This window comes from Sinohyriopsis cumingii, chromosome 3 (genome assembly GCF_028554795.1).
Source record: "Sinohyriopsis cumingii isolate HCF-2022 chromosome 3, ASM2855479v2, whole genome shotgun sequence".
NCBI lineage: Eukaryota > Metazoa > Mollusca > Bivalvia > Unionida > Unionidae > Sinohyriopsis > Sinohyriopsis cumingii.
In genome coordinates this window covers 10,204,716-10,232,519 of record NC_142963.1, presented here as the reverse complement: position 1 = coordinate 10,232,519, position 27,804 = coordinate 10,204,716, and the positions used below count along the sequence as shown (strand labels likewise).

Here is a 27,804-nt window from a genome sequence, read left to right as displayed (position 1 = left end):
TCAACTTACCTGTTCCTTCTCCTCCACCTGTTGGAAAGATAAAATGTAAATAGTCAAGAAAAACCTGATGTCACAGTGGTACATTATAATGTGCTTGTGTCGACGACAATGGAAAAGCAAAGCATTTTTAGCTCTTGTTAGGCAAAAAAAGTGATGTATAGATCAAGACTTTCCATAACCAATTTCTCTGTATTATGTAATAAATATAAATATAAATAAATAAATTAGACAAGAAATCAATCTTTCTTGCCATTATGAAAAGTATGTACAAAGGCCATGATTATCAAACCACGAACATAGGCAATATTGATTAATTAAAATATCAAGAATTGAGGAAATTAGAGACTGAAGCTAACCAAAAATTATATAACAAATGAAGTAGTTAAAATACGCTTTCTGGGAGCAAGGTTAAAAAAAAAAACAATGTATGGAAAAATGTGTGATGATCTTTAAGGTCAGCTGACACTGACTGCTAAACAGGAACTAAAAATTGATTTCAACTTACCTGATCCTCCTCCTCCACCTGCTGAAAAGACAAACAACAATAATCAATAAAAAGCTGATGTCACACATGTGAATTATAATGTGCTTGTGTCAATGCCAATGGAACAAGAAAAGGATTCTAATGTTCTGGTTACGATAAAAGTGGTATATAAATGAAGAGGTTTTATAACCAAATTTTGTACATTATGTAAATAAAAATGGGCAAGAAAGTGAGTTTTATTGCTGTTATAAAGTATGTAAAAAGGCCATTTATAACAAAGCAAGGACATAGGCGATATTTATTAATTAAAATATCAAGATTTTTTTTAAAATTAGACATTAAATCTAAACTAAAATTATTAAGAAAGTAAGCAATTAAAATATGTTCTGTGTGAACAAATTTAAATCAAAGAAAGTTTGGAGAAATGTGTGTTCTTTAAGGTGAACTGATGCTGGTTGCTAAAAAGTACGATATGATCACATTCACAGTGAGGCCCGGACGTGTAAATCAGACTGACAATTCTATGAAATCAAGTATTTCTCTTTGTTCATTTGAGTCTGTCCCAGATTCAGTGGGTGTCAGATTTAAAAGAGAACTTACCACACTTTATGAAATTTACGACTCGTATTATTGCTAAATTTTAGGTAAGATTAAAGTTAATGTTTATGGATGTTATTATACTACTCAAACAGGTGTTTCCTTTTAACATATCCTACACATTGAAAATTATCAATCTACTAATATGTAGAATAGGAAAGTTTTACTTTTCTTATCAGAGAGTTAATGAGCTGTTCAAATCATTAAATACCGATATCAATGTCCTATACTTTATTTTTTATTTCATTTTGTTAGAAGTTTAATTCCTATGGCAATGCCAAAAAATCAGAACCAGTTGAAAATTGACATAAGTTAACAAAGCATTTGTAAATCAATAGCTGAGTATTAGTGGACATTCATTCATTTAGATATTACGAGATGTCTAATTGTATTGATGCTTTTGACATAGATATACAATTCATAAAATTTAGCAGTTTCTACTCCATCATGTCGATGAAGTTTTGCACAGCCTCATAGCATATTTCATGGTCAACAATGGTGAAGCTGAACATATTATGTGTATTGAGTTGAAATTCCCAAGGAATTGCCTGCATATTTCGTGTTGGCTACAAAGCAGTCAGTATCTTCCCTGTAATAAATTATTTGGATATTTATGGATGTAAAATATGGTGATTTTATTAGCATTGATGAATGTTGTTGTCCATGCAGTGCAATTAACAACGTCAATATGATATATGAGTGCATCAATATTGAGCCATGTGGTACTTATTTGAAGGTTGAATTAGTTCATGTTTGAACAATGTTACAGGCTTTCATTTTGTAATGATACAGTTGTGCAGAAGACTGTCAAAGGACTTAGAAAGGTCATTATTAATGCATCCATAATAAAGTCATTGTCCAGCCCAACCCTTCAATAAATTCACGAGTTTCTTTGTTCTGAAGTGTAATTTAACATCCACACAATTTCTGGCAGCAAACCAAAGCTGTGAAAAATATCATCAAATAAAATTGGAGCTGAATTTAAATCAGCACAGAGGTCTTGTAAATGCTTAATCATGCGTATTTGGATGCAAAGATTTTATCTGGGATGCAGACAATTATTTACGCGGGACTCCTCCGTAAGCACGCAATAATATATAATAATTGATTGTTATGCATCCTCATTTAATCATTGGTCAGGTTTTAATTATTTAAAATATTAAATATAATTGTTACTTTCATTTTTCTTATAACACCCTAAAACATTATGAAACTTGAGTTCTTTTTTCCAAACTCACCGCAGAAATTTATGAAGTGTATGTTGTATCACATGTACTTTGCATGATTGAGTATATCAGTGTGTATCGATTACTTGTCATTCACATGCATTCACTGTGTATTATGCGTGCATTACCCATGTTAAAATGATTCATGCATTAACATCGGATTTGTAAAACTAAACTACTGTAATAATAACTGTACATATTCAATTCCCACAAGAAAACAACAAAGCAATGATATTTGAAAGTGAAAATTTCAATATTAATTATACATGGTGACTAAAATTTGTATTTCTCATTACAGTAATGTTGATCTAGGTGAATCCAGGAACACTGAGAATTATTAAACACTGTAGAAAAGGAGAGAAATCTTACTGCAGTATATTAATTGTCCACAGGCATAATTTCTCGGTCACAACGGCTTTAGACGCATGTATACCATGGCATCAGTGAAAAAATATTACGTATAGGTACCTTTAACTTCTGCGCATTGCCTGTGGCAGAATGGTGTGCAAAAGGTCAAAGGGTCATACTGACTTTTTCTCCGCTCTGGGAAGATGTATTTATATCATACGGACAGTACGTTTTCGGCATGAAAATAGATAGATAAGCAATAGCGACAGGATAGTAATTATGCTATTAAAACGGATTTGTTTCACCCCTTAACACAAATACAATTCGACACAACGGTGAGAGGTGTGAGGATGCATGAACAATTTATAAGCATTGGCAAACCGATATATAACTAAGAATGTATTGCACTGTAAATTATATGTGCTCCTCAGCTAGACAAAACAATGGTGCTAGCGTAGTATAGCAATTAAAAAGGAACTTGACCTATTAAATCCAATTCAAGTGGTTATTTTAAAGTACAAAATTTTTAACTCTGAATCAGAAAACAATTTCTAAAAATAATAATAATACCTTGTATATAATTTTTTAAAATATTATTTAAATCATGCATTTGTGACTGAATTCAGGGAGGGGGCAGGGTGTTATTTATTTAAAAAAATATCCGTGACACTGGACACGGTCTATGAACACTACTATAGACCTATAACTATATAACTATATAACTATATATATATATATATATATATATATATATATATATATATATATATATATATATATATATATATATATATATATATATATATATATATATATATATATATATATATATATATAAACTTGCGTCATATATGCAGATGAGATTTTAGCTCAGATTATTGTAGTTTAAATAAATTGTTGACTATCATAATGGCTGTAAATCTTGGCACGCGAAACAATTATTATCCCATGTCCTAAGACGTATATCCATGTAAAAATATACATTCTCTCTGTCCAAACACTTACTAAACTGTTCCAGAACACTATGATTGATTTTGTTATCATTTTGCATATGCATATATTCTGATTTCTCACATGAAATTAAATAAAGGCAAATAAAGTCTTCATTAATCATGGGCCGGTTTGACTTTACCCGGGAGACCAGGCTGTACTGTAATGTAGAATACTAACACAGTGCAGTTCCTGCTTAGCTTCACGTTAATCATTGCTTATTCCCAAACATATCAGATGCAGAATTTGGTTTATTCATTGTTTCTACCAAACCGCATTCTTCCCGATAACATTTGGCCAGTCAGTAATAGCTGTTTCATTTACCTAGTAACTCTTTTTCAATGATATAAGTGATGCTTCAAAATTGAGGTTGTTGTTGGCTTGACTTCGCTTGCAGAGATTAAGAAGGGGGGTGTCCATGCATATTGCACGCGCGATTATGGCTGACAAGCCAATACGTGAGAGGCACGTCCGTCCACAGAGGCTGCAGGGGAATGTCTGGGTTGTGGTGGGTGCTGCCGATAGTTCCCAGTTTATTTTTCGCCATCGTTTTTCCTCCAAGATTGCCCGTCTGTTTTATACAAATGTGGAAGCGGCCTGGTCAACTGCATGTCGCCAGCTTTCACGGTCAGCAGCTTCTGATGCCCTTTGGCGGTGATCGATGCCACAAGTGGTGACGGTCTTTTTCAAGGAGTCTTTATATCTCTTTCGAGGTACCCCTCTATCACGGGGGCCAGTTGACAGCTCACCATACAGTGTCATCTTTGGCAGGCGATGATCCTCCATCCTGAACACGTGCCCTGCCCAGCGAAGCTGTATCTTAATGAGCGTGGCCTCAACGCTGGTGATACCTGCTTGTTTGAGGACTTCAGTGTTGGTGACGAAGTCACTCCAGTGGATGTTGAGGATGGTACGGAGGCATCGCTGATGGAATCATTCAAGGAGGCGGAGGTGGCGGCTGTATGTGACCCAGGATTCGGCGCCATATAGGAGGTTGGTTAGTACGACAGCTCTTTAGAAGTTGATCTTTGCATCTCTCTTGAGACTGATGTTGTACCAGACTCGTTTATAGAGTCTGCCGAAGGCGCTGTTTGGCTTGGCCAGTCTATTGTCTATTTCGTTTGGAGATCTTGGCAGAGGATATCATACAGCCCAGGAAGGTGAACTGGTGGTTACGTTCAGCTCTGTCTGGTCAATAAAGATGCTTGGTGGTCGGTACTCTTCCTTGGGAGCAGGCTGGTGAAGTACCTCAGTTTTCTTTAGGCTGACTTCAAGACCAAAGAGCTGTCAGTCTTCTGCAAAGCAGGACGTTACGCGCTGTAAAGCAGATTCCGTTTGGGCAACAAGGGCGGCGTCTTCTGAAAAGAGACGTTATCTGATCAGTTTTTCCAAGGTCTTTGTGTGGGATGAAATTGCCTTAAGTTGAAGAGTTTCCCATCAGTACGAAATCGGATATAGATGTCATTTTCGTCATACTGAAGAAGATTCAGAACAGTGTAGGGGCCAATACGCATCCCTGATTCATGATATTTGCAATGGGGAAGGTCTGTGACAGGTCGTTATTGTTTCTAACCTGACCAAGCTGGTCGGTCTTCATGTTGTTGGATGACCATCGGAAGGAGATTAGGAGGACAGCCGAGATTTTCAAAGATTTTCCACAGTCCAGTTTTGCTCATCGTATCATATGCTTTCGTCAGGTCCACAAATGTGATGTACAGTCCTTTGTTTTATTCTCGTCATATGTCCTGGGTATGTCTCAGGACGAACACCTAGTCAGTTGTGCCCCTATTGACTCTGAAGCCACAATGACTCTCTGCAGCATGTTCTTCTGTAATGATGGGCAGCAATCTGTTTAGCAACACTCTGGCAAGGATTTTGCCTCAAACGGAGAGCAGAGTTATCCCACAGTAGTGTGAGCAGTCAGACGTTTCCGCCTTGTTTTTGTACAAGGTGATGATGACTGCATCTCAAAGGTCTTGTGGAAGTTTCCCTGGCTCCCAGCAGCAAACGAAGAACTCCTGGAGTTTGGTCTGCAAAGCTAGGCCTCCTCTCTTCTATATCTCTGGTGCGATATCATCTTTTCCTGTAGCCTTTCCTGTCTTCAGCTATTACATGGCTTTTACTGTCTCCTGCAGTGTGGGTGCCTCATCAAGTTCCATTTTAGGTGTCTGTTGTGGGATGCGAACAATAGCTGCCTCATGGACTGTACGGCTAGTGCTGAAGAGGGTGTGGAAGTGCTCTGACCATTGGTTCAGGATAGATTCACTGTCAGTGAGTAGCTCTTGGGTATCTGCACTCCGTAGGGGGGCTCTGTATTTGGAAAAGGTGCATATACTGCTTTAAGCGCTTCAAAGGACCCCTTGTAGTCACCATTCTCAGCGTACAGCTGGGTTCTTTCTGCAAAGTTTATCCACCATTAATTTTGTATGTCTCGGAGACTGCACTAGAGGGATCTGCAGATAAGGCGGAAGGCTGCTTTCTTCTGTTGACAGAATAGTTTTGCAAGATGGGCTTGGTACGCTGACAAACAGAATGTGAATGACGTATAACATTGTCACAAATCAACATACATCATCCCCGACACTGGCAATGAGCCAAAGCTTTCCAACTTTTTCATGCCCTCACCGAAGCAGCAAAAATATAAAACTATATATGACATTGTGGGACTTGCCATATTCGACTATACTGCCTATACATATTTATAAGATGGTGCATGAACTATTAATTTGTAGGTCAGAACGATATAGCATGGCAAACTGTTAAACTTGTTAAAACCACAAACGCAATGGATACTAAGACCATGGCAATATCCAAACCACAATTTACTGGAAAGGTACAGCAGTGGTTATAAATCTGTCAAAAGCCTCCAAAATCTCACATGTCAAGCCATGGCTTAACCAGTGGCACCACAACAATTCCCTTGGTACAGTCAGTCTGATGCTTCAACCTGGGTGAGACACGAAGAGGTACATGCCGAGTGTAGATAATTTGACAATTAAACAAGACTTACCAAAGTCACAGTTTCATTGGATGTTTATGAACCTGTAGGTGCCTGAGAATCACATGAGATGGAATTGGTAACGTGATGAGTCAGTCTTTAGAGCATGATCAGCTTGGATGCCTCAAAGAACAACAATAGGATGGTATATACATGAGTATAATTAATTTGTATATGGGTGGGCATGTGATAGCTCAGGTACTTATAAGTTCATAAAATCCCAATCAAACTGCGACTTTGGTAAGTCGTGTTTAATTGTGAAATTGTATTCCCCTGTAAGTGCCTCGGGATCCCACGAGATTTCAGAGTTTATTCATCCAAGCACAACAATGAAGAAAAAATAAAGCAAAATGTATATTTGTGATACTAGATAAAATTATAAAAAACAATATATAATCATCTGAGATTGAATCAAAATTCGTTATCGCTGAGACTTTCCAAGCAATGCTGAAATCTAAGCTATCTGAAACATGATTATTATAGAACTAGCGAAAAGTGCAATCAATTCTCCATCCTACAGTCCTAATAATAGTATGCAAAGACAGTTTCATTTTAGCTGCATCAGTACTTGATGCAGCTCTACTGCTGTGAGCCCCATAAATGGACATATATATCCCTGCAATAATAGCATTTTTGATCCATCTAGCTATGGTGCTTTTAGCAACAGCTCTAAAAGAAAGTTGTGTGATTATCAATATGTTTTATTATTGTTTTTTCTTCTTCTCATTTCCTCGAAGGGAAGAAGTTACACTGACGTATTCTTGTAAAGTTCAACTATATATACATTGTATTTTATCATGATGCGCAGAAAAAGTCGCTTGTGATCTTGACTAGGTTTCGTTTGCTTCCAAAGGTTCCTAACTCTGACAACAACTCTATCGGCAAAAATAGTAATATCATCAATATGTATGACATGCAAAGTTTGGCATCTCTGGCCTCAAAGTAAGACAAACAGGATCACCCGTTTCTGAGTCACTTGTTTCAAAAAAATGTTTCCCAAGGGAAACATTTTTTCTAGATGCTGAAGCACAGTTCTCACATCCCATGTTATGCCATATCTTGGCAAATATGGCCTACGTAGACAAACTCCTATAAAATCATGTTATGAGCACATTATTACCTAGGTCAACATTGCTACTCAATTTAGCTAAACTAGACATAGCAGATCTGGCAGTGTTGATGGAGCTGTAACCTAAACCAGAGTCTAACAGCTCTGTCAGGAAAGCCAGGACCCAATTTACAGGTGGATTAATTGGATCAATATTTTTCCGAAATGAAAAGTGCAACCATTTCTGGAGATGTGTTCAATATTGTTTCCTTGCAAATTCTCTCCATGAGTCGAGTATGACAATGGCATCTAGTCCTGATATGCCTTTATGAAACAAGGCTTTCTTGATCAGCGAAACACAGCTAGCCAAGTTTCCCTTGAGTGGATGCAGAGGCAAGGTTAACATGAAGTGAATATATGGAAGAATGTATGATTACTGAACAATTTGTCGCAAAAGACAGTGAAACCATGGCTGTGTTGTCCACAAATGGTGTTACAAGAACCACTTCTGTACAGTCGTCTACTATCTTCGGAACAACACGCAAGCATGGGAACCAGGAGGTGTACTGCAGTTCTGAGTGATATAGTGTGCAAAATTAAGTCATCATGGGCACATTTTCGTAATCAAAAGCCAGTTGGTCTTCCAGCAGGTCCAGTTCATCTCAATCAGTAACCATCCAGCATGTGCTGGCAGCCATTTCGCTATAATAGCTACAAATATCCCCATGATAATGCAACCAATTTTTGTGTCCTCTGGCTGTCTCAGTGTGATCTCTTTCTTTTAAGAGATGCTGGCTTCTGTCACCTCAAGGTGTGTAAGAACTCTTGTTTGTACCATAGTCCAAAGCGGAGCAAGGGAAGTCCAGCAGCTGTCATCTTATTCAGCCTCCGTTTCTTTAGGCTTGCTAATGTGTCATCCAAACCAAGATGGGATAATTGGGTGACAGCAAGGACTGTCATGACTCACAATCACAGGACACCTTGTAATCATCTGGTCTATTCCAAATCCAAATTTGACGCATGTCTTATGGATATCCTCCATCACGGTTCCAGGGGCAGGCTTCCAGCCATTTTACTCTCAAGTAAAACTAGTGGTAACCTAATTAATGCTAAAGACTTTGGTCACCAGCATATTTGAGGTCCAGTTTATTGTTGTTTCCTCCACCAAGAACCTAAGTTGCGTCTGGCTCACCTTCCATAATATGCTGAATGGTATCCCAGGTATTGCCCTTTAAATACTCACTTGAAGCAGCATCATTAAAAAAGCACTAGCAAGTGAAGATGGTTTGGCCAGGCAGGGCCATTGTTGTCTGTGACTTTGATTGAGTGAAAGTTCGACAATTTAATCGCTGCAGTTATGTTACTGATTGACGTGTCCCTCATTATAACTTTATGCTTAAAGATCTTTACTAGCTTGGCAATGTCTTTGATGATTCCACTTATCTTGTGCACTCACATTTCCCACTAAGCTCTAGCAAACAGTCTTCAATATGTCCTTGACCTCTGAGGTCATTTTCAAAGTGTTCTACTGCACTTTGCACAATGTAGTTCAGGTCAAAGGGGCCAAGAGTTTCGTCTCAGGCTCAATAATGGGGTATATACATGTCATATATTATTGTTCTTGAACTCATCTGTCTTAAACCGGCACTAGGTAAGTCTTAACATCATCCGTCCATTTTCCACTTTCTCTTCCCCATCACCCAGAACAAAAAACTTGAAGTGAATGAGAAACATTTTGCCTGTCATACTAATGGCAAGAAATATGGCTGTATTTGTGTGTATGTCATTTGGTTTTGATCACGCTATCACCTCATGCTTGGTATCCTGGTATAATGTCAAGGTTTCCATGTCCAAGTAAGTTTTTTCTTTGATGCGAAATGTGCTAAAGACACGCAAAGCATTGTTCATTTTATGTTCTTCCTTGCATCGTGAAGATGAAGATACCAATAAAAGTCAAGGGTTTTTGGTATGAGGTGTAGGATACGCTGCAACCTTGTTACGATCACAGAGACTTTGGGATGCACAGTTTGAATAGTGCCGAAGTGGTAAAATTCCTGCCCCACTCTCTGCTGCCTTTTCCTTCGTCACAAGCTTATCTACTTTTTCCCTGAGCAGATGCAGCACTATGCTATTTCTGGGATAAAAGGGTCATACCCCTGTCAATAATTTGAATACATCATGCTATTCATCTGATTATTTTGTCTGTGCCATCTATATGAATAGCATTATTACAGTAGACTCTTGTCTAAAACCTATATATGATGATAGTTCCTGTAAAACCTGACCAAGCATTTTATATGCATGCTATTCAGTGAAGACAAGATTTTATGTCTATATATATATATATATATATATATATATATATATATATATATATATATATATATATATATATATATATATATATATATATATATATATATATATATATATATATATATATATATATATATATATATATATATATATATATATATATATATATATATAAACTAAAATTATGATCATTACTTGAAACAAAGGAATGAAAAAGCATACCATATAACAGAATTGCAAAAGATACAAAATAAATTCATTAATTAATAATATAGTGAATAGTGGTAAAAACCTAAATAGTTGACCCTAATGAATTAACATTGGATATAATGTGGGCTCTATAGAAAAGACAAATTAATCTTGGTATATGCATGGTACATAAGTACATGAAGCTCAAAACTGGATATATGAACTGTTGTGAAGAGGAATTCATGTATGGTGTAGGAACTATTTCTCAAATAAATATCACCGGAGTCAAACTGAATGTTTGCCTATATTCTGTGCTTGTGTTTTTTTCTTTCTTACTGGTATTAGTGTCGTTTTCATCACAAGTCCAAATTCTTGAAAAATGAAAGCAGATTTTGTTTACCTGTTTTTACGAGTCAACATACGTTCCAAAAAGTTTAATACAGATACTATGGTGCTCTCTAGATATTACATGTTGTGAAACAGCAATCTTTTGACACATCAATGATTTGACAATATAGTCCAAGTCAAACTCAGAGAAAGCTTTGTTTACTTTCAAAATGTATATGTGCGTCGGGACAAATTTGATTTAATCAATGTTATAATAAAAAATACTGGGCATCCTTTTTTGGCCACTCAGTTGCGGATGAATACAAATAAATTCAACAGAACATGGTTTCTTTAAAGTACGTCAGAGCAGACTTTTGACAGGCAGTCCTTTTCACAAGGTAATTGCAATGATGAGGATTGTTGCCTCAGACTTGTTTACAAAAGTCTAGCCTTCCGCTATGCCACACATGACCGGTCTGATCAGAATATGAAAAGGAGGTGAGTTACGGCAATGCTTATTCTGAGAAACAATGTACCCTTTGAGAATTTCATGCGTATTTGATCTGGAAGCTTTGGTTCCTAAGAGCCCTGTCCTTATGAGCACTGCTTTTGTCTTTGGTTAGACTGGAGGACCTATATAATTTTGCCTGTGTAGGAAACAACACAATATTTTAGAGCTACTCGCAAGCAGGCTATATTTCAATTCAACTAGTTAAATAATCTGCTCAGATGTTTTCTCATCATTAGCGACTTCCATATGCATGGCCAGTATGAAGGTGGGTGGTGTGCCTAATATCAAGCCTAGTGTTTCATCTCTTGCATCACTATGCTCTTGCACCTCTGATATGTGAGCTGCTGCCAGCGATTGTGCACTGCCACTCCACTCTGAGGATAAAAGGGACAAGCTTTATATAGTCATCTCTTTTTAAATTTTCTTGTTGAATCATTTCATCGATACCACTAACAGACAATTATCAAATATATATATGTATTTTAATCTAAGCACTCCCGATAAATTTCTAACCTTAGCCAGTGAAGAAGGGTGGACTGTAGCTTGTGTCTATATATTCTTTAAACATACATGACGTATTGCTAAGTGTGGTGGTGAAACAAGATTTAAAAATAAATATTTGTGTTCACTTTGGGTTGGCTGAAAGCATAATGGCTCAATCAAGGGAGAGGCAGGGCACGGACAATATACTGTCAAATATCCTCCCTGCTGCTAAAATAATTCATGAAACTTTCAATATTGTATTGCAGTATGGAGAAGTGTAGATATCTGTCAAAAATGATAATTGTTGGTATTTCTCTCAAAAGAAGGGATTGTGTATATTTGATGTAGATGCATTCATAAATTCATATACTATATATAATGTACAGCACTAATATATCACAAAACATTTACCTGCCCCAATCAGTGCACATACAATTAAAGTGATCAAAAGCAACAGTGCGATCTTTTTTGTTCTCGCCATATTTATCTGGTTTTCTACCTGAAACAACAGAATAAAATATGATTGTCACTATAAGCAAGTAAAATGACGTCTCTCTTGTGAAAAAAAGTAAAATTTGTAACCTGTTTACCAGGTTTCCACTCAATTCTGACACACAAATGACTGCAGCATAAATCCAGATATGTGCAAGGTGAGGTTATTATGGAATATGAACTTATTCTTTCTACTAACGCTTTATTGAAACTTCAGCAAGATGAAGTGTAATACAGAATATGAAAGGGCTGTAACGCTAATACTTAAACAATTCTATAAATGAGATCCATGTTCTCATGATTAAAGTTAGAATCTGACTACCGGTACACTTTGATATACCGAGCTAAATTTGTCTTGGTATATAAGTTAACTGATAACCATTACTTGTACATGAACACCACTAGTTACATTTGTGCATTATAGGCCTAAACTGTTAATTTTTTTAAGCCCACCACAATCTTAGCTCTGAAATAATGCATAACATGCAAATTCAGTCACCAAGAATTTAAAAGCAAAAGCTAACAATTAACATTTATTATAGGATTAAATGATCATGGTTGGGTAATTGTCGATGTGTAAATTTTGCCTAATCACTCACAAAGCAAATAGAGTCCGAAAGATTTTATGTTAGGTTTGTGAGTGATTATGTAAACTTTATACATCGATAAATACCCAACCATGATCATTTAATCCGTATAATTCAAATTTCATCCTTTCTACCGTCAAATCAACTTATTCCATCAATAATGCACTCGAATTTAAGTAGCGCGCACTTTCCTTTCATTCGCCGCTTCACATCGCCCCATTATACATAACCAGTACAGTATCACAAGAACAGACTGACTACTGTCACATTTACGTTTATTCAGAAAATCCATACTTTACATTTTAAGCAATGGCTACCGATGGTTTCAACACATTTCGTTTATTTACAACATTCTTGTTCAGTTTTAGTCAGTCCCATCTGCTACGTCAGATGACCATGACCTTATACAATAACAGCTGATACGGACTGAACATGTGTGCTAAATTAAATTTCCAATCAAACCTGAAATCATTATGGATTTTGTCAATAAACATCATAGACATATGAACAAGATGATGCTATCACTTCCTAAAATAAAGGTAAAAATGAAATAAATTGTATACAGGAATAACATGTTATGCAATTCTCAACAGTGTTAATACTTAACAAGACCCATTCAGTGATCTAATGTGAAATGAAATGTGACTACTGTCATAGTTACGTTTATTCAGAAAAGCCATACTTTACATCTTAAGCCATGGCTACCAGTGGTTACAACACATTTCGTTTATTTACAACATTCTTGTTTAATTTTAGCCAGTCCTATCTGCTACGTCAGATGAGAATGACCTTTCATAATAACAACTGATAGGTATAGAACAAGTTTGCTCAATGAAATTTACAAACAAACCATAAATCATTATTAATTTATCAACGAACAACATAGAAATATGAACAAGATTATATTACGCCTTACCAAAATAAAGGTAATAATTAAATAAATTGTGGACAGGAATACCATTTTTAAATCATTTTCAAGAGCGTTTATACTTAAAAAGAACCTTTCATTTATCTAATGTGAAATTAAATGTGCAGTTGTTAAATGTAGAGTTGCTTTCAAAACCGGCCATATGTTTTGTTTGGTTGCATTGTTGAGTGTTGGAGTACTGCAAGGACTGAGCGATTAGAGTGTTCGAACTTCGGACTGGACACTTTATCAATGGTTGCTGACTTCGATCTGAAGTGAAAAGGGGGTGTTAGGGTCTGATAAAGACAGATCTTGACCATCATTAGCTATATTTTCCCAAACTGAACTAATTAGTTGTTCTTGTTCAGTGCTAGGTCGTCGACTGTAAGTTTTTAGGGACTCCTCATGTTTGTGGTCTGTCATAAACAAAATATTTCTGGTTGCAAACCCAGCATCACTCATAGCCTGAATTGCTGTTGCACGGATTGAGTGACCTGTATAGCGTTGTACTCCTGCATTCTTGCAGATGTCTGGCTTGAATGAGGAGAACTGCTTTGGTTTGACCGGTTCACAAGTATACCATCTGTCAGAAAATTCAGGAGATCTTAGTGATTCTTTACTGACTGCATTGCGTAAATAAGGCCTTTCTTGCTTTGTCACATTTCTGAAGGAATTTTGTTACAGATTTCACTGGACAAGTGTTTGTGCCAGTTGCATACATTCTTTTGTCTGATGTTTCCTCAAGCTTTACATCAACACCACCTTGGTGGTTTTCTTTGAAGTGTTTTATGATTAAGAGTCATGTACTCCATTCCATATTCATCCTTTTCAAATTTTAAGGAAGTTGGGATCAGTTGATGGTGAAATTATATACCTCTGGTCACAAAATGAATAGCCAGCAGATACCATACTTTGAATCGAAGGGCAACAGGGTCAAATGTTTGAAGATGCGCATTAATTTTTCCTAATTCTTCCAGTGAAATTACTTGGTAATGCTGGGTTGGCCTTGAAATACCTGATTTTAAATTCAATTTCAGTTTTGTATTTAACAATGAATTATAATTTTTTAATTCTTTGTCTTTGACAATGTCAATAACTTTTCCATTGTCCTTCAAGTATATGTTTATGGCTGCACGAACATTTTTCAAGGAATTCTTGTGATATTCTTGCACCTGATTGGCTGGCATTTTTGTGACCCTTGATGATAAAAAATTTGGCTGGGCCTCAGCGTAGAATCTTCTTAAGTGGCCACTCAGTTCATCTGGTCTGATTGTGCTGAAGTCAATTTTGTATCCATTAATTTCAATACACCAAGCTGTAAGTAAATAGAAAAATATTCATAGCAATACAATTCTTACACTTGGCAAGATCATTTCTAAATACACATAAGGACAACATGTATTGCAATTGGTGCATATTTTGTCTGCTTATGGTTGGGATTTATGTATGTAATATGGTGACATAAGTAATTTTATCCTTCAACATTAAAGTCTTTCAAATTTATACGGAAGATTTATTTCTCGAGAAAAAGAATAGCAACGCAAAGAGTTATGTAATTTCTTTTTCGTTAATGACAACACATCCAAAATAATTTAACTTAGCCAAATAATCACTTTATGGATTATAATGTACATTTTTCAATGGTATTTAGTCACATTGTTGGAGATATCGTGATAACATTGTCATGTCAACAAACTATGCGATATGTTATTATGTATGTTCAAAATCTATCCATCAAAGATATTTCATGTAAAAATCTAATTATCTTCTTCTTGTAGTTTTAACAGTTATAAACTTTATGCAGTCTTTGAATAATGGTCTCATAAATATTTGTTTGTATTTGTGTATAAGTGTTCATATTCACACCATGCCACGAACATCCACACACGTTTGAAAATTAGTAAATAAATATGAAGATAATTAAAATATTTACCATTAAGAACGCCACTGCCCCATTTTGTGTTTCGTTTAGTAGCCTCCGAGTATTGATTTATTTCAGTAACTTTCTAGTCCTCCTCCGATAATTTCTTGAATCTTGGTTTATCTCCCTCATCTGCCTCAAAATCGACTGTCCCAGTTCCCACGCTATTAGTGTCGTTCTTGTATATGGCTAGGGTGACGGCGGTCATGGGGTGCTCTGTGAGGGAGTTTGTCAATCTCTGTTCTATTTCATTTTCAGCGCTTGTACCATCCATCGCAATATCATCAAATCCATCTCCACTTGCATCAATCGCTGCTATTATTTCTTTTAATTCCTTGTCATCTAATTGTTCAGTAAACTCCGCAGAAAATTGCAGTGAAAAATCACCGTAATCGGCCATTTTGCTCAGCTATGTAGCAAACGAACGCTAAATTGTATAGTAAACTATGAATTTCAATCAAAGAAGATTGAAAAATGTATAAAAAGGGTATAAGTTCTATTTATTTGCTGAACTCAAATTTTAAAGATGAAACAATCGTTTCACAATGACGTGTCTGCATTGTTTATTTATATTGCAAACCGAAAGCAGTCGCATAATTTACCGATGTGTAAACAATTCCAGATCAGGATCACGTGACCATTTACATCCAATCATATTGCATACAATCCGTTTCCTTCATAAAAATTGGAATTATATTATTATACAAAATGTACCATACCACCTAAACCTGGTAAGTGTGCAAGTGTGTGGGTGTTTAGTGTGTATATTAATCATTATACTATACTTTCCACACACACTTCATAAGTCATAAAATACAAACATTTCACATATCACATAACATACCTCACACATGGTTTTATAAGTGGTGACAAAGTCCAACACAGTTCACATTTTGAATCAGTCCTGAACATGTAACTGCAAGGCCGATTTATTCAACCATAACATTAGTGCAGTTGCGTCACTCGGGTTGGTGTCACCCAGTGCGGTAGCTCATGGTGTCACCCCCATGGTCCTCCTTCCGTAACAGACCATACAGAATCCTTAGTGATGTCATTTTGGTGTCACCCCCTCTGATGGTGTCACCCGGTGCAGTCCGCACCCCCCGCATCCCCCTAGCGACGCCACTGCTGTGCCTGCTAGTCATGTATTTAACTATGATCGGTTATCCGCTTATGAAATCCGACTAGACCGAGCAGTGTGTGCTCTGTAAAATTTGCAATTTTTCATTTTGGTGTCACCCCTCTGAGATGGTGTCAGCCGGTGCGGTCCGCACCCCCCGCACCCCCCTAGCGACGCCACTGCATCAGTGACTACTATGATTTGAACAGATGAACACTGGTGTGAAAACATATGTGCATGTTCTCACGTTACATTTATAAGGGTTGTTTTTTAACGTTTGAAATATTTTCAACTTGGTCATTTTCTGCTGAAGTTTTATAAACTAAAATGAAATTAAATTGCTAGTTTAAATGGCAGCTGATGAAATAATGTTATCTATCTATAACTTCAAGAATGTAATCTAGGTAAAATTAGTCCAACTATAAAGTTTAATCTGCACTCTTTGGAAGCCATATGGCCAAAATAAATAGTAAAGTAACTTGGATGGGCACAACAATGTTAATCAAAGCTGGTAAAGCATGAGGTCACTGGGATCTTTGATTAAAAAAGATTTGTAGTAATAACATAGATAGATCCAAATGTCAAGGTTCACGACTGTAAAATATATAGCCTACAGTAAATGAACATTTAGCATAAAATTTCAACAAAGTCACTTATGTCTGAAATATGTCACCAAGACTTCTTTTTACAAAGGTGAACAAACTATTCAAGATGCATCCACTCATCAAGCTTCATAACTCAAGATATAATATGATACAAATAACATGCGAGGAACATCTGTGTATGGTCATCAACTGAATCCAAGTCAAAAGTGCATCATATGGGCTATAGGTCACACGGTACTAATTATACGGAAGAACTGTGAACCAGTCTAGAAATGGGTGAAGAAATAATAGAGTATTTACGGGTTTGGTGGTCCATAGTTGGTTAATAATGAAAATTAAAATTTTAGGAAAAATATTTTTTGAGAGCTTATCCTATATGTAATTTTAAAAAAAATATAGACAAATTTCTACTGATGCAATTTTAGTCTTTTTACAGGCTTGACTCAGGAGTACTCAATAATGAAAGTAGCACCTGATTCATTTGGTGCAGAATCAATAACATGTGTTTCATGCACATGTATGTAAACAAAATGCCGCGGCTCATATGGTGTTCTCCACACATAAGCTTGCAACCAGGTTAGATGTGCATGGAGAATTATAGGTCTCATCATCAACACTCACAAATTTTAAGTTATTGAATTTTGAATATGATGGTGTTTCCATATGTTTCCTATTGGAGTTGAATTAGTTCCGTGTGTCCTATAATGACCCGCAACTGATATGAGGGTGAAGAGCTCATCAACATTCATCACCATGTTTCATTGATAGGATAATACTGTATGTCATGCATAAAGCCTATGTAGCTATTGGCTTAATGCAAAACTTGACCTACGCCAGTAAAATGTGAAATAGAACACATTCACCTTTCTTAATACAATGTATAGTAAGAGACATCCAATTTAAAGATGAAACATTTAGCCACAAAACGACCAAGCTAATCAAATGTTCGTCAACTATTAAATATGTGGCACAGTGTCCTACTTGTAAAGGGTTGGTGTAATATTGATAAAAATACATCCCTTGCCAAGTTTCATGACCCCACGTATATCACCAGACCTAAATGTAAAAAGTTAACCAAGGATGGAACAGCTAATATACATGTACAAACATTAGCCCCTCAGCCCTATCTTCTTGGGGTAGGTGTTTTGAAACCATTCTAAACTGTTGCCTAGGATCTAAGAAGAAAAATTGTTTTACATTCAGTTAGAGTGTATATATGCCTTTGTGTGTGTTGGTGCCAATAATGGGGTGCTACAATACTGTACCTTAGCACTAATTCATAGAGGTGTGCTAACAATCATTTATAAATATGAATGAGATCAACTGTTCATACATCATAGAAAGGACATGAAAGAAAATGGAGGAATAAAGCTATGTACATAACTGATAAGGCCAAATAAGTATATTATAAACAAGCTATTGATGAAAATAAGAGTAATAAGACATTGTGGAAGCATATAAAAGAGGTGAATTCAGACAAGAATAGTTGTTTTCCCACTTGACTTTAAGCTAATTGATGACATGGCAACATCTATACTATATATTGTTGAAATGTTCAGTAATTTCTTCACAAAGCTTTCCAGTTACTGCATTCAAAACTGAATTAACACACCAGTTAAGTTTGATGCCTTGAATCATTTACAGGAGGTAAAATTCCTGACGATAAACATTTTGAATAGCTTTGTGTTATTAAAGCTGAGGTTTCTGATATGATCAGATAGCTGAGTAATAATACATTCTTTATCTGGATGCCATAATGGTCCATAAACTCTCAGAATTGGTTCACCAGTAATAACAAAGTCATTACTACCCATTACAAACTTAGGTATGAGTGGTAACTTTCCATACACCATGAAATATTCAAAGATTACACATACATGTATATTTAAGACAGGGATCAAGGGAACTATAGACCCGTATTAGCATCTGTATTATCCGCCTGATGTATATTAACAAAATTATCTGAAAAGCAAGGACGAAATTCATCCGTTGTCCCCATCAATGATAATTTGGTTGCAATTATGAAAACTTAACAGCAAATTGAATTGCAATTCAAACACAAAACCAATTTTATACCATTTTATAGCAGAATGGTACTGTAGAACTATATCATTCAGAATAAAAGAGGTCTTAGGCTAATATATTCAGTATCATGGCCTGGAAATGTACAGCTCTCTAAAGCCATATATTCCATATAACAGTCTGGAGATATGCATGTATAAAGCCCATATAGTCAATCTAACAGCGTGCACATATGCATGTATAAGGCCCATATAGTCAGTCTAATGGCCTAGAGATTATTTTACACATGTCTAAGGCCCACACAGTCAGTCTAACAGTCTAAAGATTATTTTACATATGTCTAAGGCCCATATAGTCAATATAACAGCCTGCATATTATTTCACACATGTCTAGGGCCAATATAGTCAATCTAACAGCCTGGAGATTATTTTACACATGTCTAAGGTCGATATAGTCAATCTAACTGTGGAGATTATTTTACACATGTCTAAGGTCCATGTAGTCAGTCTAACAGTCTGGAGATTATATTACACATGTAAAGGTCCATATAGACAATCTAACAGCTTGTAAAATTTTTTACACATGTATAAAGTCCATATAGTCAATCTAAAAGTCTGGAAATTAATTTGCACATGTCTAAGGTCCATATAGTCAACATAACAGCCTGGAGATTAGTTTACACATGTCAAAGATCCATATACTTATAACCTGGCTCTTATTTCACACATGTCTAAGGAACATATAATAAATCAAACAGCCTGGATATTATTTTACACATATCTAAACCCATATAGTCTATCTAATAGCCTGGAGATTATTTCACACATGTCTAAAGACCATATAGTCAATCCAACAGCCTGGAGATTATTTCACACATGTACATGGTCCTATACTCAAACTAACAGCCTGAAGATTGTTTCACATATGTCTAAGGCCCATATAGTCAATCTAACAGCCTGGTGCTTCTTTTACACATGTCTAAGGCCTATATAACAAATCTAACAGCCTGGAGATTATTTTACACATGTCGAAGATCCATATAGTCAATCTAAGAGCCTGGAGATTATTTCACACATGTCTAATGTCCAGATACTTAATTTAATAGCCTGGATATTATTTCACACTGTCTCAGGACCATATAGTCAATCTAACAGCCTGGAGATTATTTCACACATGTCTAAGGTCCAAATAGACAATCTAACAGCCGGGAGATTATTTTACATATTCCTAAGGCTCATATAGTCATTCGAACAGGATGGCGATTATTTTACAGATGAAGAAGACCCAAATTGTAACAGTAACCTCCTGGAGATTATTTTGCATATATCTACGGTCCATATAGTCAATCTGACAGCCTGGATATTCTTTTAATCACAGCTAATGTCTCTATAGTCAATCTAAAGCCTAGAGATTATTTTACACATCTCTAAGGTCGATATGGTCAATATAACAGCCTGGAGATTTGTTTACATATGTCTAGGGTACACATAATCAATCTAACAGCCTGGAGATTATTTCAGACATGTCTAAAGTCCGTATACGTAATTTAATAGCCTGGATATCATTTCACACATGTCAAAGGACCATATAGCAAATCCAACAGCCTTGAGATTATGTTACATATGTTTAAGGCCCACCTAGTTAATCTAAGTGCCTGAAGATTTTTTTTTTCAAATGTCTAAGGTCCATATAGTCGATCTAACAGCATGGAGATCGTATTATGGATGCAAAAGGCCCAACTTGTCATTTTAACAGTCAGGAGATTATTTCACACATGTCCAAGGCCTAAATTGTCAATCTAACAGCCTGGATAGTATTTCTCACATGTTGAAGGCCCAAACTTTCAATCTAACAGCCTGGAGATCATTTAACACATGTGTAAGGGCCCAATTGTCAATATAACAGCCCGAAGTATATTGGACACATGTATAAGGTCCATATAATCAATTTAACAGACTGGATATAATTTTACACATGCCTAAGATCCGTATAGTCAATCTAAATGAGGGAGATTATTTTACATATGTCTAAGGCCCATATAGTCATTCGAACAGCATGGAGATTGTTTTACAGATTTACAAATTGTCAATTTAACCTCCTGGAGATTATTTCACACATGTCTTAGATCCATATACATAATTTAATAGCCTGGATATTATTTCACACATGTTAAAGGAACATTTAGTAAATCTAACAGTCTTGAGATTATTTCACACATGTCTAAGGTTAATATAGTTATTCTAAGAGCCTGGATATTGTTTCACACATGTCTATGGTCCATATTGTCAATCGGACAGCATCGTAGATCATTGTATATATGTAGAAGGCCCAGCTTGTCACTTTAACAGCCTGGGTATTATTTACACATGTCTAAGGTCCATATAGTCAATCTAGCAGCCTGCATATTATTTTATTCATGTCTAAGTTCTATATAGGCAGCCTGGAGATTATGTTACACGTGTCTATGGCCCATATATTCAATGTAACAGACTTGCGATTATTGTACACATGTCTATGGTCCTTATAGTCAATTTTACAGCGTGAAGATTATTTCACACATATATAAGGTCCGTATAGTCAGTTTAATAGCCTGGAGATTTTTTCACACATGTCTAAGGCCCATATATTCACTCTAACAGCCTGGGGATTAGTGTACATATATTTAAGGTCCATATGGTCAATCTAACAGACTGGTGATTATGTTATACTTGTATATGGTCCACATTCTGATTCTAACAGCGTGCAGATTGGTCCACAGGTGTCTAAGGCGCAAATTGTCAATGTAACAACCTGGAGATTATTTTACACATTTCTAAGGCCCATATAGTCAATCTAACAGCCTGGAGGTTATTGTACACATGCCTAAGTACAATATAGTCAATATTACATCCTGGAGATTATTTCACACATGTTGAAGGACCATATTGTCAATCTAACAGCATGAAGATTGTTTCACATATGTGTAAGGTCCATGTAGTCAGTCCAAAAGCCTTGAGATATTTTTACACATGTCTATTGGTCAAATTGTAAATATAACAGCCTGTAGATTATTCTACACATGTCTAAGGTCCAAATAATCAATCAAACAACCTGGTGATTCTCTTTATACATGACTTAACCCTAGATTGTCACCCTAACAGCCTCTATATTATTGTACACATGGCGAAGGTCCAAACTGTCAATCTAACAGGCTGTAGATTATTTTACATATGTCAAACTTCCATAAAGTCTGTCTAACATCCTGGAGATTATTTTGCTCATGCATATTGTCCATATAGTCAATTTAACGACCTGGAGATCATTTCACACATATCTATGGTCCGTATAGTCCATCTAACAGCCTGGAGCTTTTATACACTTGTCTAAGGTCTAAATTGTCAATCTAACAGGCTGTAGAGTATTGTACACATGGCTAACGTCCACATAGTCAATCCAACAGCCTGGGGATTATTTCACACATGTCTAAGATCCATGCAGTCAATCTCATAGCCTGGAGATTTTTTTACACATGTCTAAGGCCCATATATTCACTTAAACAGCCTGGAGATTATTGTACATATATTTAAGGTCCATATGGTCAATCTAACAGACTGGTGATTATGTTATGCATGTATATGGTACATATTGCGATTCTAACAGCCTGCAGATTGGTCCACAGGTGTCTAAGGCGCAAATTGTCAATCTAACAACCTGGAGATTAGTTTACACATTTCTAAGGCACATATAATCAATCTAACTGCGTGGAGAAGTTTTACACATGTCTAAGTACAATATAGTCAATCTAACAGCCTGGAGATTGTTTTGCAAATGTGTGAGGTCCATGTAGTCAATCCAAAAGCCTGGAGATTATTTTACACATGTATATGGGTCAAATTGTAAATATAACAGACTGGAGATTATTTGACACATGTCTAAGGTCCATATAGTCAATCTAACAGCCTGGAGATCGTTTAATACATGTCTAAACCCTAGATTGTCAGTCTAACAGCCTGGAGATTATTTCACACATGGCTACGGTCCAAATTGTCAATATAACAGGCTGCAGATTATTTTACACATATCTAACGTCCATATAGTCAGTCTAGCAGCCTTGGGATTATTTCATACATGTCTAGGGTCAAAATTGTCAATATGACAGCCTGGATATTATTCTACACATGCCTAAGTTCCATATAGTCAATCTGACAGCCTTGAGAGTATTTTACATATGTCTAAAGTTCACTTTGTCAATCAAACATCCTGGATATTTGTTTACACATGTCTAATGGCCATATAGTCAGTCTAACAACCTGGAGATTATTTTACACATGTCTAATGTCCAATTTGTCAATCTAACATCCTGGAGATTTGTTTACACATGTCTAATGGCCATATAGTCAGTCTAACAACCTGGAGATTATTTTACACATATCTAATGTCCAATTTGTCAATCTAACAGCCTGGAGACGTTTTTTTACACATATCTAATGTCCAATTTGTCAGTCTAACAACCTGGAAATTTGTTTACACATGTTTAATGTCCAATTTGTCAATCTAACATACTGGATATTTGTTTACACATGTCTGAGGTCCGTATCGTCAGTCTAACAACCTGGAGATTATTTTACACATGTCTAATGTCCAATTTGTCAATCTAACAGCCTGGAGACTTTTTACACATGTCTAACGTCCATATCGTCAATCTAACTGCTTGGAGATTATTTCACACACGTCTAAGGACAATATAGACAATCTAACAACCTTGAGATTATGTTCCACATGTCTATTGTCCATATATTCTGTTTAACAGCCTTTAGATTATTTCACACATATCAAAAGTCCGTATAGTCAATGTAACAGCCTGGATATTAGTTCACACATGTATATAGCGTATATAGCCACTCTAACATCCTGGAGATTATTTTACATATGTCTAAGGTCCATATAGTCATTCTAACGGCCTGGAGATTATTTCACACATATATAAGGCCCATATTGTTAATCTAACAACCTGAAGTTTATTTCACATGTAGCAGGAGCATGTATTTTATAATTTCATATATTCATGTTTTAATTAGGCAGAAGTAAGTATTTTGTTATTTGATGTATTAATGTTCATTGATGAGTGAAATAAAGTCATCAGTTGTAATTATTTTTATTTTCATTTTACACATGTTTAGCTATTTGGGCAACCTTGAACCAGTATTACCGGTTCGAGTTTTGTACACTGAGCAATGAAGCTACCCTCATTACTGTTCATGCTGGATTGTTCTATTGTACGACAAGTGGTAAGTAACTTTCTGATTCGTTAGTTTGCTACTTATCTGTATAAACATAGCATGAACGGCATATTAGTGATGGTCATTTCGTTGGAGATTCTGAAGGGTGCTAGTCATGGCATTGCAGTAAGAAAGGTGCCTGATGATTCTTTTGCTTCAACGAAAATGTGACTTGGCCTTTGTCCCATATGATAAGGTAAATAGATTTATAATATGGTTAATGTAACGGTTTATTTTATATGTACTCTCTATATTTCTCTAGAACTTATGTTGATTTATTTTAGTACCTTTAATAGGTTATCAACCTGAATATACTTTTGAGCCTATCATTCTGTCTATATGCTTGTCTGTCTGTCTGTCTGCTCTCTACTTTTGCTCTACACACTGAATGTTTTGTTTAAGTTTATTTGGTCCACTATCTCTCTCTCTCTCTCGATAATTAATAAATATATGGTGTAGTAAGTTATCCGTATTGAATGTACTGTAAACAGAATGTATACATGCAAAACAATAATGCACTGATGACGGTATTACTTAGCATTGTATTAAATGTATTTTTATTGTATTTGCAGGGTGTAAAAAGCAGGAGAAATGTATCTATCTCCACTTATCAACCTCATGCACAATAAAACCCAATTTCTTATAACAAATACTGGACTTGTTTCAACTATTTTGTGAGTAGTCGCCTATTTTGTGAGTAGAAGGCACGTGCTGTAACACACACATGTCCAAGGACCATATAGTCAATCTAAAAGCCTGGATATTATTTCACACATGTCTAAGCTCCATATAGTCAGTCTAACAGCCTGGATATTATTTCACACATGTCTAATGCCCTTATATTTAATCTAACAGCATGAATATTAATTCACATATGTATAAATCCTTATATTCAATCTAACAGCATGGAGTTTAATTCACATATGTATAAAGCCCATGTACTCAATGTAACAGCCTGGAATTTCACACATGTCTAAGGCCGATGTAGTCAGTCTAACAGCCTGGAAATTAATTTACCCATGTCTAAGGTCCATACAGTCAATCTAACAGCCTGGAGATTATTTCACACATGTTTAAGGACCATATAACTACAATGAACTACAGTTATGGATGTAACTTTCAATGGTGAGCTACATACAAGTTTGAGTACACCAGTCAGGAGAATTGTTATAATACTTATAATAAAACATAAGAGTGACGTTCATTAGCCCAAACAAGTCAATGGCTGCTCATAGCAAACAAAGTTTATGCATCATACAATAACAACACTTAGAGGGTACAAAAGTGTTTCCACGGTCAGATGTGATTCACACCAGAAGGTTTATCAATGCAGTATACATGTTCTTAAATGAATATTCCTCTTACTGATGCCAGAATTGCAAAATGTCACTATACAGACATGTATAAAGAAACGTTTACATTCATCACATGAATTATGCTATTGTGTCTTCAGGTAAATTTACTACATTTATTTTCTGTCTCATTGTTCAGTATGCTATATGCCGTCACACAGGGGCACATTATAAAAGAAATGGATAATATTTGACAAGGACAGATAACTGTGGGGTCAAATCTGTAACAATTTAACACAAAGGAAGAGATTAGTCCTCATTCCTCGATAGTTTCCACCTTCAAGCTTGTACTACTTTCATCTCATAATGTAAAACTTACACCAGCTATAACCAAGATTGGATGAATTTTCAAAGCATCTCTAAAGATCGTGTTCAATTCATGTAAAGATTTTGGAGAAAATTTGGCACATGTTATCGGATTTTAAAGAATTAACAAGTACTGGAACAGAAATTGCCTGTTAGCGTTCAGAGAGTTGTATTTTACAAGTGACGGAAGTTTAAGTTCAGAACAGAACATATCCAAATATATGTAAACTACTGAATATATTTAACCTTTGGATAATTATCTTTATTTAAGCTACTATGCCTATTTTACTATGGCACAATAAAATTATCCATTTCTACTCTATATGTGACCCAGTGCGTGTTTGACATGAATGAGTGAGCGAGTGAGTGAGCGATTGACCACAGTACATGAAGTGCATGAAGGTGGGCGCTAACGTTGATCCCATACCAACTAACAAAAGCCCTTGGCACGTCTTGGGACGAACAACAATATACTCATTCTACTCTTGCATATAGTCATAATTATAGAGAATTGTAACATTTGTACATTTCGAGTCTTCATGTTTGGCAATATATCATTTATATGTTATTGAGCTGATATACTGAAATACCGGCGTTCGGGTTCTGTATCATATTTGTCTCATTTGTACCCGTACGAAATTTGCCATATGGGTTGGATATGGAATCCAGACGTACTTTTACAGAAATATCCATATAGATATTTTTATTCTAAAGCTGAACCACTCTTATGGATTTAAGTATATCCATATGGAAATGTTATTGATTCCTTACGTACTCCGTATGGAAAATCCCATGGAACATGCAAATTAGTCCATGAGATCTGTAGGTTGTCCATATGGAATAAAATTAAAATTCAATATGGAATTTGGCAATAATCAATATGAAATTTGTAAATAATCCATATGGAGTTTTAAAATGCTTTAAGATGAAAACTAAAGAATAACTATTGTATTTATGAGGTCGGGGAATCGTATATGTTCCCTACATATAAAGGTATTATAATTTAAAAAATGCTTAGATATCGACTAGTATGGAAAATATTTTTACTTACCATTTTGAACCTGTTTTCCAATTATGTCTATTTTTATACCACACGTAACCGGGTGGCGTCTAGTAACTTCGGCCCAAAGTTCGGGGTTCTAGTTCAGCCCGTCACACATTTATTTATCATGTCCGAAGGTCATTTTCATATTCATTCTGCAAGCCATGTATCTGTGATAATTTAGAAAAGCACTGTATACTAGAGAGCTTGATGCAATTTTAAATAGTTGCCAGCCAGGACTTTTAGTATCTAAGGTTAGATATTCTACTTACCTGTGTTGGGCTCCAATTTGGAATAACCCAACAATTCGGAATCCCAAGTTGTTGCGCTCTTTCGCAAGAAATTGCGTCACCGTGTCAAGCGATATAAATAGTCCTCCGTGTAAGAAGACATCGAGACTAATATTTATGTTTTGGGCGTCAAAACATGTGATACGTCTTATATGTAGGACTAGCGATATGAATAGACTGTGCGGCTTGTTTTGTAATTAAACGTACATGGCCCAATTGTCGCACACTTCGGTAACCGAACTTAAGAGGTTTTGTATCAGATGTATTAGTTCCTTTGCAATGGAGGATGTTAATAGAGAAATTTTGTAAGAACAAATTGCAGGGAAACAAATAAATAAATAATAAGATAACAAATATGTTAATTGTTGGCCAGGGTCAAACGGA

General features: G+C 35.8%; 1 protein-coding gene and 1 long non-coding RNA gene across 5 annotated transcripts; both read right to left on the bottom strand.

The window, feature by feature from the left end:
- Positions 1-8: 8 nt before the first annotated feature.
- On the bottom strand, positions 9-27,355 carry LOC149802448 (uncharacterized). 4 transcript variants are annotated; one of them, XR_016419913.1, is made up of 4 exons: positions 27,140-27,355; positions 11,929-12,016; positions 506-526; positions 9-27 (listed from the first exon to the last, which is right to left on the bottom strand). It is a non-coding gene; the product is annotated as an uncharacterized LOC149802448 (long non-coding RNA). The 4 variants fall into 4 exon arrangements; XR_016419914.1 differs by lacking the exon at positions 27,140-27,355 and adding an exon at positions 16,269-16,722; XR_016419912.1 differs by lacking the exons at positions 9-27; positions 506-526 and adding an exon at positions 10,568-11,408.
- On the bottom strand, positions 14,662-16,075 carry LOC149802449 (uncharacterized). Its single transcript, XM_089951284.1, has 2 exons — positions 15,437-16,075; positions 14,662-14,818 (listed from the first exon to the last, which is right to left on the bottom strand). The coding sequence occupies exon 1, from the start codon at positions 15,822-15,824 to the stop codon at positions 15,510-15,512; it is 315 nt and encodes a 104-aa protein (XP_089807410.1). The 5' UTR covers positions 15,825-16,075; the 3' UTR covers positions 14,662-14,818; positions 15,437-15,509.
- Positions 27,356-27,804: the final 449 nt, after the last annotated feature.

What these genes read in the sequence shown, in the direction of transcription:
- LOC149802449 (XM_089951284.1), bottom strand. Translation starts at nt 15,824, where the DNA reads ATGGCCGATTACGGTGATTTTTCACTGCAATTTTCTGCGGAGTTTACT.